We start from the raw sequence: 18,270 nt of genomic DNA on the forward strand, positions 1-18,270 counted from the left end.
AATATATTTATTATAAATAAGACCTAAAAAAATAACATTTTAATCTTGAATTTAGCGGAGTCCAAGTCAAAGAGGTTTAAAAGTTCTGAAATCAGACTCAAGTTGTTCAAATCTTATGATTTAATGCTGCTTTACTTCCACGCTCTGCTAATGGCTGCCGCCAGAGGGCGCCCGCGGGTTTCAGTGTAATTAGCAGAGATTGGCAGCCCAATCAGCAGAGCAGATCTGCAGGTGGTGGCGGTCTGGACTCGGCTCGGTTCGGTTCGGCAGCTCTCAGTTAGGTTCAAAGACACCCTTCAGAGAAGAGATAAAGCGATGATTAAGCGGCTTGCCGACATTTTGAAAGGTCAGCGGAGATCGTGAACAGCAGAGGCGTTTTGGAAACAGCTGCAAAGATAGAAGGTAAGGCGAGATGCTCAACAACGCGCTGGTTTTCTCATGAAAGTTTCCCCCTTTGTTCCTCCCTGTGTTGATTTATTAAAGTGGGCAGACAGACAAGGAGTTGAATCAGTTCATGAACTTAGTGACCCATGCTGTGGAAAAGGGGGAAAAAAGTTTCAGCCGCTGGGTGGCGCTATGTTTGTTACTAAATTACTTCAGAGCAGCTAGAGTAGCAGCAGGGGGCGCCAGAGAGGCGCAAACTGGGAGGTTGAAGATGATTCATGAAGAAAGCAGCTTTGTTTGCAACACTGATGAAATTAAGTAGATTTTATTAAAACACAGTCAGTTAAACAAAGTCTGTAAACCCTAAACAGTGAATCTCTGGGTACATTAATGGTTTAATGATCAGTTTGAGTTTCTCTGGATGTTTGACCTCAGAGTGAGACATCAGTTTCCTTTCAGTTTCTGTGGATGTTGAGGCCTGGATTAAGAAAGTCTGGTGAAACTTTGGTCCTCAGGTGATTATTTTCAACATTTTGAATCAATTTAGTACTTTAAATGTTGGAATTACCTCTGCTGCATTCCAGCAGGTTCTTCAGAGATCCGCTAGTGATTTATTTATTTAAATCAAGTTTGTTGAAGCGGAAAAAGGCATAAAAAGGGAGATTAAAGAGATTAATGCCAGACATGTTTTAGAAAAAAAAACTTAGACATTTCTGAGCTTCAAAAGATTTTGATCTCGTTTGCATTTATTTCTGTTTATGTTGTAAATAAAAGTCCATGCAATAATCTGAATTGGCACTTAATTTCATATTTTCCTTCTGGACTTTGTCCTAACCTTATAATAGCATTTTAGGGCTATTGTATACGGAAATAAACTGATTTTTTTTTTTTTATTAATCTCAGAAATTTTCTAGCAGAAAAAAAAAATCTGTTTCAAAAGTTGAAAATGTGCTACAAAAAATTCAGAAAAAATTTTAATATAAAATTTCTAGAAAAAAAACTTAAATTTCTGTTTCAAAAGTCAAGATTTTGCATTTTGAAACTCAGAAATAAAAAAAAAATGTAAGAAATTCTTGAGATTACACTCAAAAATTTTTTTTTCTTATGGTGAAAATGTACTCCTTTTCCTTATCTACAATGCATAATACTAATGCGAGGTGAAGATGATGATGATGACGAGGCATTTCTGTGCCTCTGGTTTGGTTATTACTGGGTTCTGACCCAAAGGCTGCTCGGTAAGCTCCACCTTCAGGAGGCGTTCGAAGGTTTATGGAAACCTAGAAAAGGGTCCAGTTATATTTTTACTGTTAACGGAAATGTTTTCTGAATTTTCCGTTAATTTTGCTGGTTCTGGTTAACTGTAATAACCTTGGTGATCAGATGTGTGCCGGGCTGAGAGTTTCCCCAGACGGAGACGATGAGGCACGCTGGAGGAAAAACATGTGGTTCCAGAAATCAGGCTGAATTCAAGGAGAAAAGGCTTCAGATGAGTCAGTGCTTCTGAATGTGGGCAGTTTGTCACGAGAGTTTCCTCAGATTCCCACTGGAGAGCCGCTTCCTGTCGTCGGATCAGAGTCGATTCTGGCTGTTTGTTTGCATCTCTGACTCTATCGGCGATCTGAACCCCACCCTGCACGGTTTTATCATCATTTGCATTGGAAACTAAAGACACAAAGCAACATTTGTTTGATGTTGAGCCACATTCTGGATTTCTGGATGACTAACATCCACGAGTGAAGAGCTGTGAAGGAGAAAAAGCAGCTGACTGGTCATAAATGTAGATTGTTTCTTGCGAACTGACTTGAGTTGTGAATATTTAACTTGTAATCTGAATGAATGCAGGCTGGGCCGGATTGAAAGAGGAACATTCGTTCGTTCTGCAGAGCTCGTTCCTCAGGTTTTAAACCGGATTGAAGTCGATCTGAACACTTTTACTTTCCTTTCAAGGCTGAAATTCTTTTGCATCCCCTTTTTCTTGGAAGAGAAGGAAGTCACTGAGAAACCCAACGGGTTTGTCTTTGGTTTTAGTTTTTCCTGCTTTCATTGTTTACCATGAAGAAAAAGTGGCAAACAGGAAGAGGATCCACAGCTAACATGGACGTCTGAGTCGGCCGGGTCGATTCTCTGGTTCAGAATAAGAACCACATCTCTGTTGTTGACCATTTGTTTTACTGTTCAGGACCAAAGTGAAGCAGTCGTTCATACAGTGGTGATAATAAATCATTAAATCCTCCACTGTTTATTATGAAGGAACTTTTTAATGTGAATGGAACGAGTTCAGAAGAGGAATAGCAGGGGATCATTTCTAAAACTATAACACTAAGTAAACGCATCGATTTATCGGCACAGATTTTCTTCATTTAGGGAGAGATTATCGGTACTTAAATGTGAAGTTGATCTTATCTCTGTCTTAAAATCAGCTACTGTCCTCTTCTGCTCTGCAGTGGGAGGTTTGACTGTTGGCTTCGCCCACCAGGTCATGTCTGCATGTTTGCAGTTAATAGTTGCCCCACTGTTACAAACTCAGCGACTTTCTTGATATATTTAGCGACATTTCTGACTAAAGAAATTGGTATCGGCCAGAATCGGATTCGGCAGCTCAGACTTTTTAAAGATCAGGGATCGATGTATGACCATTTATTATCTTTGGAGCAAAAGGGGAATGATCTATCAACTCACAGCTTCAGTTATTAGAGCTGGAAACGAGAAATCGGGATGAAATCTGTAGTGATGGACTGTGACCTGAACCTTCAGATCCAAATAAAGTCAGTTACAAAGTCGGCCTTCTATCACCTGTTGAGCATTTCCAGGATTAGATGACAAAAAAAACGAGATCTAGAGAAACTCATCCATGTTTATCTTTAGTCACTGATCCAGACTGCTGCTGCTGGAGTTCTGACTAAAATTGCCTGAATGTGCTGCACAAACAAACTTTAGAAGGTTTTGTTGGGTGAAAAATAAAGAAAAGATCTGAAGATTGGCAGATTTTTTTTCTTAAGAAGCTCCTCTTGGCTGCCTGCCTGGTTTTCAGTGGAAGGTCTTGGTGTGGGCAGGAGGCGTGAGCAGCTCCTAACTGGGACGTGTTACTGGGAGGCCGACGCGGCACCGGGCCGGGATACTCCCCATGCCCAAACAGAGCCGCCGTCTGGCCTCATGCGCACACTTTTCCATGGTGAGGAGGTAAATAACAACGGCTGTTTCTCTCTGCATCCCAACCTGATTGGACCTGTGACTCCATTAACTCCACCCCGGAGAAATAAATATAAGAGCGGGGTCAGTTTGTGTCAGACATTTTAGGCTTGCAGGGTGAATTATGGGATTTATTTAGCTGTTTTTAAGGATTATTTCCCTTCAGGTTTGGACTTCAGGTTATTTTCCTGCCAGATTTCAACTCTGCCTGGTTGATTAGTTTTGTTTCAGAGAAGTTTCTCCTCCTAAAAAGCTGTTTTGTATTTTTTTCTTCTTCAGCTGCAGGATTTTTCAGTTATTTTCCTGCAAGTTGAGGGATGTTTCTGCACATTTCCCTGTGCCTCCAGCTGCTCGGTTTCAGAGTGGCTGCGTTTTATTGACAGACCGCTCAGTCCAGCCGCTGAGGTCAGCCTGATCGAAATGAGAAGGGAAGCGGTAGGAGGGAGCCGGAGCCGGCTCCTGGCTCCTCCTCGCAGCCTCCCCTCCCCCGCCTCCTCTCCTGCTCCAGCAGTAGGTAGAGGCGCTGCGGCGAAGGCAGGCAGGCAGTTCAGGGCTTGAGCCAAAGGCGCACACACACCCACCAGAGCAGGACTTCAGCCGATCCTTCCCTCACCGCAGCAGAGCCACTTCCTCAAAGCCGTCCCGTTTTTCCCCTCCGCAGTCTGCAGGGAGGACTTTCTCACCGCCACGGTAAGATCCTCACGTGTTTCTGTGACTCGCTGTTCCGACGGGCTTCATTTGGACTCGGCTATTCCTGAAGCCTCGGAGTGTGAGTTCGCTGCTGTGGGCGTGTTCGGGCTTTCCTCCCACATGGAGACTTTGTGACAGCGGCGCTGGGATGCATGGCGAAGTTTGGCGTTCCCGCCCACTCTCCTCTGGAGAATCAAACATTCACCAAATCTGTTCTTGTCCTCCACGATTATCGGTGGAGATAGCGGCGGATAAAAAACGCTTTATTACGGTTTATTGGCGGAGAGTCGGAGCCTCTTTTACTTGTTTACTTTAATCTGTTTAAACTCGGGTCCGATGGTGAACTAGGACCATTGTAGATGGAAAGAAAAATGAGTAGATTTATGGAAAAAAAAAAAACAAACCCACACGCACACTAGAATTTTGATCACAGGAAATTTCTAGGAAAAATTTTGAAATTTCTGAGCTTGAAAAGTTGAAAATTTGCTAGAAAAAAATTCAGAATTTTTGAGATTAACCTCATAAATCTTAGAAAAAAAAACATGATTTTTTTTTTGTTCCCCACAAAAAACATGAAATTTCAGATGCTTTTGTTTATCTTCTTGGCTGCAATGAAATGTTTTATTATTTTTATTTAGTTATAAAAAAAATAGAAAATTTCTAAAAGTAACATTTGACTTTTGGAAACTCAAACTGGTTTTATAAAAGTTTTTAAAAAATTATCAAATGTTTTACTTTTCAAAATCAGAAACTTCCCTTTTTTCTAAGTAAATAACAAATTATATGAACCTAATTGCAATTTTTGAGTGTTTTTTGGCATAAATCTTCTTTCTCCTTCTGACTGAAGTGACACTGATACGTTTTTGTACCTGTGAGTTTCTGTGAAGCACAGATGATCTCTAACTCTGTTTAGACATTCAGATACATGTTGAATCAGTTTCTCTTACTCGTTCTGAGTCCTGCTGCCCTTTTCTGGGCATCCTGCCGCTCTGTTTATCATATGACTCAGCGCTCAGATTGTTTTATATCTGGAGATGTTGCAAGTTTTGTGGAAAGAAAACGTTGGAGCAGAACATTTTTTTCTGGATCTCCGGAGAGGCGAAGCAATTAGGAGCTTTTTCTCTTTAATTCAAAAGTCTGGAAAGAAAAAGGAAGAGAGATGTTTTAATTTTGCGTTGCCTGTTTGTGTTTCACTACAGAAACAAAATCTGTGGGTTAGTTTTGTCTTATTTCATTTGTATTAATATACTTACACTAGAAACTACTCTAAAATACTACACAGTTTAATGTATTAGTTTATTTGATAAGAACAATGCATACAAACAGAACAGAAATGAGCATCTAACCGATGTTTATCTACAGTTAATCACTTCTGCAGTCCCTGGTTAAACATTCCTATGTAATTTATATAAATCTCCTCAAATATCCAGTTGACATACTAAATATCTCTCGTCTTTGGTAACGAGCCATTTCTTCCAGTTAGCAGCAGTAAAATAAAATGCAGCTAAAAGGCACAACATTATTAATAAACGGTTAAAAAATATATACAAAACATGGCAAAATTATTCATGAAACACTGTATGTGATTAAATGAGTCCAAAATGTGTGTTAAAATGTATCTTAATGTAAATGCAGAACTGATTCTACAGTTACAGAAAGTAACTGAAAAAGGTGGCGGAGCTGATGGTTGCTATGGTAACCACTAACCATCAACAGCAGCGCTTGATACACCAGTAAAGGTCTGGAGAAACAACTTTTTGATTAAACAAAATAAATTCAGAGTGAATGAAGAGATTTTGACAAACTTTACGTCTATAATGAAGTTAAAATAAAACCTTGTTTCATAAGAATTCAAACCGAACCGGAGTTCACTTCAACCAGACCCAGACTGAGGTTGGTAGGCGGACCAGATCTCATCAGGATGTGATTGACGCCAAGCAAATCGGACTTTCCAGACAAACGGATTAAATGGAGCTGGTGTGAACTCACTATTAGACAATCCAGTTCTGACAATCCTCTGGTGGATAACCGTTTAACTGGTTACCTCACATTAACTCGCCTCTCCTTCCCTACAGCCAGCTCCCCACATCTGCACCTCTGACCATCACTCGCCATGGAAACCCCGAGCCAGAAACGCCGCAGCGCCGTCTCCCCGGCCCGCATCACCCGGCTGCAGGAGAAGGAGGAGCTGTGCAACCTCAACGACCGGCTGGCCGTCTACATCGACAAGGTGCGCTCCCTGGAGTCTGAGAACGCCTCGCTGAGGCTGCGCATCTCCGAGTCGGAGTCGGAGGTCACACGCGACCTGTCCGGCATCAAGACGGCGTACGAGACGGAGCTGGCCGACGCCCGCAAGACGCTGGACATTGTGGCCAAGGAGCGGGCGCGGCTGCAGCTGGAGCTGGGCAAGATCCGGGAGGAGCACAAGGAGCTGAAAGCCAGGTAGGAGCGGCAGGTTCCAGACATCAACCAGTTAATCAGTTGATCACATGATTAATCAAACTGAGAGCAATGATTTCCATCTGCATGCTTGTTTTTGTTGATGCTGCCCTTTAATGTTATCAAAAAGCTGCCATTTAAAACAAAAAAAAACATTTGACACACAGAACAAAGCAGTTCAATTAAATTTTTTTATTTTGCATAAGTGCTTACTGGCAATTATTGTCTGTTTTCTGTCCATTTGAAGGGTAATTTTGTTTACAAAGACTTCATGATCTGTTTTATTTGTTTATATAGTTGGTATATTTAAAATGTCTTCCAGTTCCAATATCAGATGTTCTTGGGAAATTAAATTTATTCTTCAGAAGATGCATTATTATTCCATTATTATATTAATTGCAAAATGCAATGACAGTATTATCGTTTATCACAATAATTTCAGTGACGGTTTATCATCCAGTAAAATGTGTTGTGACAAGCCCAGCAGGTTCCCAGTCCGACACCAGTCACTGATTATGTAACTCCAGATTGAGTTTAACTGACTGTAACGAAGCGGTTCTGCGCCGCGCTGCAGGGGGAGCTGAGAATCTTTGTTTCTTAAATATTTGCTTTGTGGTTCTGCACAAAGTGATTGATTGATAAAAATTGGTGTTCAGAGCGACTGTTTTGATTTCAAAGTGTTGTTTTGTGTTTCTTTCCATCTGTTGCTCATCAGCAAACGCAGCCCATCCCTCTGACGCTCGTTTCATCCCGTTTTTTTTTCTGTTGAACTTGAATCTTTGTTCTTTATGAAAACAAATATCTTTGATTCAAAAAATATTGTACATATAGGAAAAGAGAAGTTTTCATCCACATGAACAGATCTGCCCTTGAGTTTTGTTTTAAACATGCCGAACCTATAGGGGGCAGTGTAGCGCAAAGCTGAAACTTGTCAGCTGCTTACCTGGACCTGAGGTAAAAACGTTCTAGTTCAGAAGTTAGGATTTCAACATGGTGGCATGACCTTTGCTGTTTAATCCACAGTTCGCACTCCATGCTGTTTATTTTTAAGTAGCTATGAGGCAAACTGCTGCTGTGCAAGTTACTCAACAGGTTGTTGCTAGGTAACCAAAGAGTGGTGAGTTTATCCTACCAATCTTGCTAGCTGGCCATGAGAGGTTGAGCAGCTAAAGCCTTTCCTTTGCCTACATCTCCCAGAATGCTGTGTGGTTCTGGACCAGAAATCGTTTCCACATGTCTGAACCGGAAGTGATCCGCGCCATCTTGGTAGGTCAGTGCAGAGCAAAGTATAGATGAGCTATGGCTTCGAGTCCAACAAAAAAGTATTTTGGAAAATGTCGTACGAACCCTTTCACATGAATAATAAGATTCTGGTGACTGGCAGAGACACCAGAATCTTACATACTTACTTGTAGGCTACGTTTGTCTTAGCTAGCACATAGAAGCAGCTAATTTTGCTAGCTTAGCCATAAGTACCACAGTATACATCACTGATATTTATCTTTATCTTAGTGTTACGCAGACCTGGGTACTCAAATTGTAATGGAGTAACAGTTGTATTTGTGTTGGTTAATGTAACAGTATAAGTACATTAGACTGTTTAATTTATTCTATACCAATGTATTGTGATCCAACGTTCTCTTGTTAGGAATGAGGTAGTTCTAAGCTTGTGGCTTGTTTATTGTCATAGCAACTATCATGACAGCTAGCTTCAGTCCCTATCAAGATGGCGGTCAGCTACAAAGTCACATGAGAGCTATGTATTGATACTGATTACCGTGACATGTTGTTTTTATCGGCCAGCCCTCGGACTCAGTCTGAGTGTTTCTCTGGAACTTTGGATCCGGATCTGCACGAGTAAACCTGATTGTTGCATTTTCACTGCGAGGCTCTTTCTGTCTGCGGCTCACAGGAATGCTGTAGCAGGAATGCTGCAGGGAGCCAGACCTGATACAGTGACATTCCCGCTTGCTGAGTCTGTGTGAATCGTTGGCTAACAAGCCCAGTTACGTTCTCTGTGTCCCTCAGGCCTGGGCTGTGCTAGAGGGACACACCTCTGCACACAATGCCCCACCTTTCACTCCAACTGCCTTGTTGAGGCTCAGTTCCTGTCGTCATGCAGGGATAAATGCAGCTTTTAAATCAAGCTTTTCAGTTTTAGCTTTGTATTTTCCATCAGTGGTTCTGGTTCTGATTTAGACCCAGCGTCTGAAACATTCCAGCAGCCAGATCTTTCCCTCCAGCATGGAAAAACTGCTGCTGCAGAAAAACAAACGTCTCCTGTTCTCTTCAGGGGCTCAAACATTGTAAAGGAACTCGTTCAGGAAATCCTGATTAAGAAATGAATGTACGTCACAAAATAAGGCTTGACATTTGGCTGGGACTCGAGTCTGAGACTCGAGTCCTAGTCTCTAATATTTTATCCAATATTATAGTGAAACGATGCTTGTATGTGTGCTACAGGCTGCAGCTGCTGCATGATGAGCCTGATTATTGGTCAGTGATTATTATGGGATGTTAACGGCTCATAACTTTGTTCATGTTAGCTTGTAGCTTCATCATAACAACAACATAAATGTTTCTCCAACTTAATGCAGTTAGCATCCAGGCCTTAGAGCTGATGTTTTATTTACCTGGAAGGTTGTGGATTTGTGATGCGGCTCCTGATTTAACAAAACAAAAATAACCTGAGCTTTATTGACTGTAGTGGGTTTTTTTTAGGTCAGAGAAAATGAAACTACTATAGGTTTCCTATTTGCACGCCCTCATGAATCCACAGCATCTCATTTTTGCAGCATTTCCTCATTTTATAAATTTTTTTAAACATATCTGTGACATCTGTCTGTGAAAGCCGATCAGTGACGTTCTGGAGGTTTTCAGTTATTTCCTCTGTTTTGAGCCAGTAATTTGACATTTTTAAGCTTTTGCTGCAAACGGGTTGAGTTTAGCTGAGAGCATCACACCATTTCTCTTCCTGCAGAGTTAAACCGCATCATTCAGACTCTCGACATCAAACCCTTTCAAAACCTTTTTCTAATTATGAAATGGTTCAGTTTCTGTTTCTGCTTTAGAAGATGCAGAGCAGCCAGAGGAGTTTATCGCTGAGCTCTCCACCAGTCCTGCAGGAAATGCATCTTTATGACGTTTCTTTGTCCTGCAGCGGCTGATCATTGTGTTGGGTTTTCATTGTATTCATGGTGACTTTGTCCTGAAGTCGGCCTGGATTTACGACGCCGTAGACGGGTGGAAAAAAAGTAGATTTGTGCCTAAAAATGTACACTTTCAGATTAATCTCTGAAATTTTGTAGGAAAAATCTTTGCCAATTTTTTAGTTCAAAAAGTTGAAAACGTGAATAAAATTTTATTTATTTTTTTAGATTAATTTCAGAAATGTTCTAGAAAATTTTTTAAATTTAATTTCCAAGTTAATTCCAAGATTTTTTTTTTTTTTTTTTTACAAAATTTCTGACTTTTCTTGCAAATTTACAACTTTGATCTCAGAGATTTACCATGCTCTTTCTGGAAAGTTTCTGAGAGCTCAAAATTTGAGTTGTGTATTTTTGATCTCAGAAATTTGTTCTTTTTTTTTTTTCTGGAAATATTTTTGCGCTCCAAAAGTTTAAAAATGTCTGTCAAATTTTAGACTTTTTGAGCTCAGATTTTCCATTCTCTTTCTAGAAAATGTCAGATCTGAAAACTTAAGGTTTTTTTTCTTGTAAATGTTTAACTTTGAGCTCAGAAATGTAGGTCTTTTTTTTTTTTCCCCCTTGAAATCTTTGAGCGCAAATTGTCAAACGTGCATGTTTTTTTTTTTTTTTAAATTGAGAGTAGTCTTCAAATTTCTGAGCATTTTTCCATGTTTTTTTTTCTTTCTGTAATATTTCTGAGATACATTGTTAAACTTCTGAGTTCTTTGGTGGAAATTTACTCTTCTTTCAGCCTAATAAGCCGTCGCATTAGCTGCTGCTGACTGATTAATCTCAGTGTTGAGAGAGCAGCGTTCAGCCTCTTGTGATTCTGCTCCTCGGCTCTGATGCTGTTTTCCAGAGGAAGCAGATCTTCTGACGCCTGTGTGGTGAAACGCCTCCCTCCTCTCTGCTGCTTTTAGCCGGCCTGTTTGGTGTTTGGTTGCCATGGCGCCGTGACGCGGCGGTGACTCAGAGGATTTTTTGAGGCCTGTGGAATGGGCTGAGTGGTCTCGTGTGATGGGAAGTGACTGGATGGGTTTCCTGCTCCTTTCTGTCCTCGTTTTCCCTCTGAATGCGACGCAACAGGTGAAGCTCTAAGTCCGGTCCAGCTGAAGGGACACACCTGTTCAGCCTGAAGGCTGCGCTCACACATGCAGCTTTGTTTGGCTAACTGTAGCACATGTCACCTTCCCGCAGGGAGAACCTCAAGCTGCCTGCTCGGGATGCCAGACATTCATTCCCCCTGCAGCTCCGGCTGCTTTCATAAATGATTTAAAAACGGTTGGAAAGTGAAATATGCAGAAGCAAGTAGAGGGTGGAGGCTGCAGCTCCTTCTGCTGGGTTCGGCTGGGAAACGTCTCAGAAAACCTCTGAAACATTTAGCCCTGAGCTGTTTGCTAATTTATGGCTGAAAAAGTGATAAAACATTCTGAATATATTATTATTCATGACTATTGTGTTTCTGTCTTCAAGGAGTCACTTAAATAAACCTCAGGTATCACCTGTCAGTGCATCTGATGCTGGATGTTAAAGAGTGTACTGCATTAGTATGAAGCATTTACATTATTGATCTCATCAGACTCTCTGTCTGCTCTGGGGAAAGTTTCCTCACCTCAGTATGCTGAGTGCTTGAAGTTGCTCCCGTCTTCTGATTAATTGCTAATAGACTGTTAAATTGACTTTTTTCTAGATTTACATCATGTTATTCTCTCATCATAAACAAACCTGAAGTGTTGCCTTGATTCTTTCATCCATGTTTGAGAAATCCTTTAGTCGCTATGGAAACCAGTTTTTAAAGACAGAGGCCCAATATATTTGATGTGTGTGTATATATGCATGTGTGTATATATATATACACACATACATATATATGCATGTGTGTATATATATATATATATATATATATATATATATATATATATATATATATATATATATATATATATATATATATATATATATATATAATATAATTTTTATAACAACTGAAGGCAACAGTTTGCTAATTGGTGCTGGCTAGTCTGCAGGAGCTGAGTGAGCCATGGCAACGCTCCAGGTATGTTTTTGAGGGGATAACATTATAACATGAAGTCCATTTTACATGAAAACTGGCTCTTTAAAGGCATCTGAAGGCAACGCGGGTTCGTCTTTTTCTCGTTCATCCAAACAAGAAAACGTAGAGAGGAAGTCGCATTTCTACGTGACTGCAGCACATTCCTTAACTGTTTTCCCCCAAACGAGTGCGGACTTGTTCACCCGCCACCTCTCTGCTGTAGAACATCTGAACTGCGGTTCTGACAGACGGACAGGTTCTGTCTGATAGTGATCTTCAGGTAAACAGACGAACCCTTTTCCTGTCCAGACACAAAGTGCAGTGCTGCCCCACCTGTGGAGGTTCAGGGCGTGGCTCCAGGCAGGACGAGCTTCTGCTAAGACTTTTATTTTCTTTTGGGAAACCGTCTTTGGATCTGGATTAAAAAAGCTCTAACATGGTCGGACACGTTTCTCTGCAGACTGAAGGTTGTGAATGAGGCGAAGATGGTTCGTATGTTGCTGTGGTAACAGTCATAACCATGCAGGAAGTAGATTTATCATGCAGCACATCCCTGCTTCCTGTGCTGGGAATGTTTCACCACTCAGTCGGACCGTAGCTGAGCATCAAGTCTGTACAGTTTATAGTGAATTATTACTGTGTATTGTTCCACTATGAGCCATTCAGATATTCTATATATAACTGGAAATTCCCTTGACTTTGTGCAACAGGTCTCATATTTTTGTTTGCTGGAGGGTAAAGGCAACACCCGGGTAACACAGACACTGTGAGAAACAAATAGGCTCATATCTAATAATAAACTGACCGTTCTGAAGAGGAAGCAGAGTCATCATCAGACGCAGCGTAACATTTATCCCAGCGAGTAAAGTTTCCATATTTAACCTAAGGGGAACCGTAGGCACGTTGCAGAGGTACAGCTTTAAACATCGGAGCCTTTTAGGGCCTTCAGGAGGTTTTATGGAGCTGCTCAGATCAAACATTTGTTTCTTTCCTAAAATGGAGAAAAGGAAGATGTTTCTCTTTACCTCAAAAAGCCAGGGGCGGTGGAAGGTTAAATTGGGGGCCTGGGCCCCTCATCCTGCAGGGCACCATTAGCAGCGTTTCAGTTCAGAGTTGATAGAAATCTGGAAGAGGAGGCCAAGTTTAATTGACTAGAAATGGTCAGCTGAGATATTTGTGAACAAACTGAACCTCAAACTTGAAAAAGATTAACCTCCAAGCATCAGATTGTAACTATGGCAACACAACAAACCATGAAGATCACAGTCTTGCAAAGTAAAGCTGCTTTTATCTTGATTTATCTTTGCTGACACCATAAAATCCAATTTACTAGTTTTTCCTCAAGAGGGCTGAATGATACGACTGGAAAAACATGTCATGATATAAGTGTTAAATATAAGATGATATAGATAATCATGGATTAGTTTTTTTTTTTGTTTTAAACATCTGAAATACTGCCAAACTGCTGGCGTGACATTTACTGTTTAATCCAGAGTTTTCACTACAAGATGAAGTTTTTTTTCCAAGTTATGAGGCAAAGTTACTCGAGGCTGTTGCTAGGTAACCAGAGTGAGTGAGTCGCATTAGCTAGCCAGGAGAGCTAAAGCCTTTCCTCTGTCTACATCTCCCAGAAGGCTTTGCGAATATTCTATCAGATTAATTGATCACATGTCTATCACAAAATATATTATTGATTGATTCAAGCATCTATGCGAGGCCCCTGATGGTTCGGACCCTAAGCAGCTGGGTTTGCTTATGCCTTGGGCTGTCTCTGATTAAATGTGTTTATGTTGGCGGCTCTGAAGTTGGCACTGAACATTTTGGCCTTCAGTTGTTTGTAGAGCGTCTGAAAACCCGACAACAGCAGCAGATCCGTCCGTCAGCAGCAGCTTGTTAGAGAATGAAACGTTGCTTTATTCAGCTGCAGCAGCTGGAAAATGACAAATATTAGGAGGTTTAGAGTTTTAATTGTTGGATTCTCATGAATGTTTTGATTTGCTTTTTAACTTTAAATGCATGTTGTATGTTTTAAAACGATGTGAGGTTAAGTGATCGGTTTCCTTCTGGAACAATCCGCCATCACTCTTGGAGTCAGGATTACCTGCTGCAAACAAAAAGTAGGTCAGTTTAGTTTGCAAAGGTTTTATGCTCCAACAGGCACAATATATGCAAATTTAACTCTGTTCAGTTAAATTATTATTTTCACATCCACAAAAGTTTCATTGTGATCGAAGGAAACTTCAGTTTCAGAGTGGAAAATTTCAAAAGAATCAGGGTTGAAATTTCAAACGTTTCAGCCGTGTCCATCTTTTAATTGATCTGTTGTGCGTTAATTTGTGACCATATTTAGAGCTGCTTCCTGCTGCTTCAGCATCGTGACCGAGCGCCGCTCCGCTGCTTTCGCCCTCCAGTGATCATCACTGCAGCTCGGCTTTCCGCCCAGCAGGAACAGCGCTGCTGGAACTAATAACATTAACAGAGGCACCATTACATGATGGTGGCCCAGTATGTCATGATGGTGATCAGTGGTTAGTTAGAGCTGCTTCTCTTCACCCAGCTGCAGCTTTTCTTCATGTCATTTGATCACACTTCTCCTCTGTTCTTCTTCTCATGCTATGATCTCAGCCTGGATTGTGTCAGCGGACAATTGTCTGTCACAGTGAGTCATGGCAGGGAAGATCTGAGCTCAGAGAGCGCTCTTTTATCTGGGAGTCATGTAAACTGAATCACGGCGCTCCATCAGCTCTGAAGACGCTCCGGGGGGGCCGGAAAATACTCCCAATACCAGACGGCTTGTTAGAAAAATGATTCAGAGCTGAATTATCTTTGAGATGCAGATACTTTCAGTTTTTAGTTTCGTATTCTTCGTTAGTCTGCCCTCATGTCTTCCAGCTTCCTCTGGTGGATCTGGAATTAAAGGGTAAAAACCTGGGAAGGTTGACTGTATGGAGCTCCTGCAGGTAAAATTTGCCTGAATCAGACCTCTGACCTTCCAATGCAAATCACAAGTTAAAGGAGACGCATGCAAAATTCAATTAAAGAATTCACATTTTGCATGTTTTAATAATTTCATTTGAGTTTCAATTACTTCTAAAAACAGAACAAGCACTTAAAAAAGCTGTTTTTTCACAACATTTTTTGTATCTGGAAAATGAGCCATTTCGAAAACCTGTCTAAGGACACATTATGGATCACCTTTAAATTTTGTCTTCTGTTTGTTTTCTTGCATGATTTTTCTGTCAGGTAAATGTTTGAGTCCCACTCAGACATCATCTTTGCGTTCTGATTCAAGTCGGTTGAGGCTAAAGCTAACTAACTGCTACCTTGCCCTTGCTAGCTAGTAAGCTAGCTAGATTTTTGTGTCTAACAGAGATAAGTGCAGTTTTATCTCCAGTTGGCTGGATAAAATCCATGCATTCTGTGGAGTTGCAGGTCTTAAGTAATTCATAATGATATTAAAAAGTTTTAAATTTGAGTTGGTGAAACCTGTGTAAACTTTGACCCCAGTTATTGAGTCCCTGTAGCTGCACTTCCCTTAAATATGTGCAAAACTGTCTATTTGGAAAAAAATGTAATTGCAGTGTTCCCATTAAATCAACTCAGTCAAAAAATTCATATTTGCTTTTTATAATTCATTAAAAAGCCAACATTGTCCAACTACTTTTGTCGTTTCCTCCAGTAGTAACTTCCTGTTTTTTGATCATGACTCATGGAATGTGAAAAATGTTTCTGTGTGAAATACACCCATTTTTTTGAAGCTCCTATTTTTGTATTTCCAGTTTGTGCAGTTATATGGTCAGTGGAAACACAGCAGGAGTCCTGCAGGTTTTGGATGCATCTCTGTTGATTTTATCCAGGTGTGCAGGAGCAGTAAATGATCAGAGTTTGGTGGAACCTGCTGAAATGCCTGAGAGCTAAATCAGCCTTTTGATATTTGTGTTGGAGCATGAACTGAGCCTGTAGCGTTCCATATTACCCAATGTTTCCGGAGCTGGAGAACATCAGGTCTGAGCAAGCAGCCTTTTGTTCATAAAGTACATAAAAGCAATTTTAAATGAATATGAAAAGATTTTGATCCCTGCATTGAAGCTTCTTTCTTTGAATCGGTTTCTGGGATTCCTCATCCTAGTCAGACTCTGCAGCTCCTAATAGGGAATCCCAGGGTATTTCCTGACCAACAGGGAGACATCGGCTCTTCTGCAAGACGTGGATCTGCAGGGATTTTACTCCCAGAAAAACCTCCGGAGGGAAACTTCTTCATCAGAAGAACCTCCTCTGCAGTTTCACTCTAATTGTGAACTGGAGCAACTCTTATTTTTTCTCTGGTTGAGCTTCATGATGTCAGATGTGCAGGAAACCTTCGTGGATTTCTTTAACAAGTATTTATAGTAATATTTATGTATTTGGTGAGCCAAATGCATTCAAGAAAGTATGTGAAATCACTATGAAAGATCAGATCATAATGCTGGTTTGATTCTTGTTGCATTCTGCAGTTTTGCCTCTAGAGGGCACAAGATTATTATTATAAAGTTTATTTGATGGGGACAGACACATCGACATAGACAAACTGAATAAAACAGCAGTCCCATGTTTGCATCATGGTGCAATAGCAACAGCTAATTCGCAGCACTTGTCCCTAGTTGATCCTGAATAACGGGTGGAGAGAAAATGAAGAAAATCAGGATTTCTCTGATCGGATCAAATTCAACAATTTAAATAAAAATACATCTTGTTTAATGCTGCAGCTATAATTAGTTTAGTTATTGATTATTCTGACGTTTTAATCACAATTTTAAAAAAGAATTGGCACGTTCTGCTGATTTTTCATTTAACCACTGAAGCCTTTTATACAAAATTATAAATGTTAAAAGATGGAAATTCCTTTTTTTAAATAAGAAAATAAACATTTGCTGCCTAAAATGCAGCACTAGCAGTCCTTTAGCGAACATTTGTAGCAGAGGATGAATCTGCAGCTTAATAAATCTCATAACGTCAATAAAAGTTCAACTCTTTATGCCAGACAGTGCAGGACTGACCACCAAAATGTGCTTGTAAATGCATTTAAGTAGTTGTTACTTATTTAACTGTAAAATTTAAAGTAGTTTGTTTTGTTTTGAAATCTGGGCTCTTATTTTGGTGATATTACCATTAGAGGAAGTGAATTCAACTGTAGAAAACAAAGATGGTGAAAGAAGGAAGCGTTGAAGTCATGGCAGAAGGCGCAAGGTACGTCAGTTTAATTTGTTTAGGATGTTTATGAATGTGTGCAGGATTAATGAAAGTAAAGTTAAGTTTGTTTTGAGAAGCGAACCTGTGGTTGCCATGCCAACAGCTGGTTGTCGCAGTTTAGCATTTGTGTTAAACTGGTATAAAAGACTGTTTTTACATCAATTAATGGTATTTATCTAGATTTGTTCACTTTAGAATGACCTAAAGTCACACTAAAGTGAACTTTTTGTGTATCTAAGAGGAAAAGTTGCTTTTTATTCATTTTCTTTTAGCTCTTACAGTGTTCAACACACAATTGTTTGAACCACCAGTGCAAGTGACCATTATTCAACCATGGATGCTTCAGTGCTTAATAGATTTTATTTTTGTTTTATTTCACTGAATCTGAACCTGGAAAAACCGCAGAACGGATTTAAAAATAATTATTTTAAATCTTAAATGCAGAATGTTACTTATTACAGTTTTGTCTGAGGATGGAGTTTAAGAAAATGTTTTTTTTTTTTTTTTGTTCTTTTAGAGGCTGTTTCTTTCAGTTAACGATTCATTCCTGAATTAGTTGGTAATCAATCGATTAATTGTGATTATTCATAGTTACTCGTGATGAATGGCTCCAGCTCAGGCTGAGAGCCTCTAACAGGAGCCACATGTGGCAGCCTGTAAACATCAGGATGGAGGGCAGCCATGTTGGCCCCCGGAGGGGAGCGAGTAATGACAGAGCCGGGCCGCAGCGGCGCAGAACCCGGTGCCGATCGGAGGTTCTGGCAGCCTGCTGGACTGCTGGTGTGTGTTTGTGGAGTTTCCATTTCGCAGCTCACCAAGCTCTCGATGAGTCACTCTGAAGGAAATGAATGGCTTTAAGATGGCCGGGCTCTTCTCCCTCTCCACCTCCATCTTGTTCACATCTTTTACTCGGTTTCCAACCCGATTCAAGTTCCGGCTCTGCTGAGGCTCGGGACCGGTTCTGATAATCCAAACCGGGTGTTCCTCCAGCTCTCAGCCTCAGATGTTCAGCATTATCTGTTGCTTTTTGTTTGTTTGTAATGAGACGACAGAAAACTGGGAGCCAGATCCAAGTTTGACCGGTTTAATGTGGTTCCT

General features: G+C 40.5%; 1 protein-coding gene across 2 annotated transcripts in view; it reads left to right on the forward strand.

The window, feature by feature from the left end:
* The first annotated feature begins 212 nt into the window (after positions 1 to 212).
* The window catches only part of LOC106904678 (lamin-A), a 37,727-nt gene continuing 19,669 nt past the window's right edge, over positions 213 to 18,270 (forward strand). Inside the window, exons 1-2 of one of the 2 annotated variants that reach the window (XM_014969104.2) lie at positions 213 to 402; positions 6,339 to 6,705. In XM_014969104.2, the coding sequence (XP_014824590.2) occupies positions 6,377 to 6,705 (329 nt within the window). In that variant the 5' untranslated portion in view covers positions 213 to 402; positions 6,339 to 6,376. Of the gene's footprint in view, positions 403 to 3,712; positions 4,264 to 6,338; positions 6,706 to 18,270 lie in introns of those variants that run through there. The other variant, XM_014969103.2, reaches the window with a different exon arrangement.

The sequence above is a fragment of the Poecilia mexicana genome, unplaced genomic scaffold (assembly GCF_051168715.1).
Source record: "Poecilia mexicana isolate PSO_F unplaced genomic scaffold, ASM5116871v1 scaffold_16, whole genome shotgun sequence".
Taxonomy (NCBI): domain Eukaryota; kingdom Metazoa; phylum Chordata; class Actinopteri; order Cyprinodontiformes; family Poeciliidae; genus Poecilia; species Poecilia mexicana.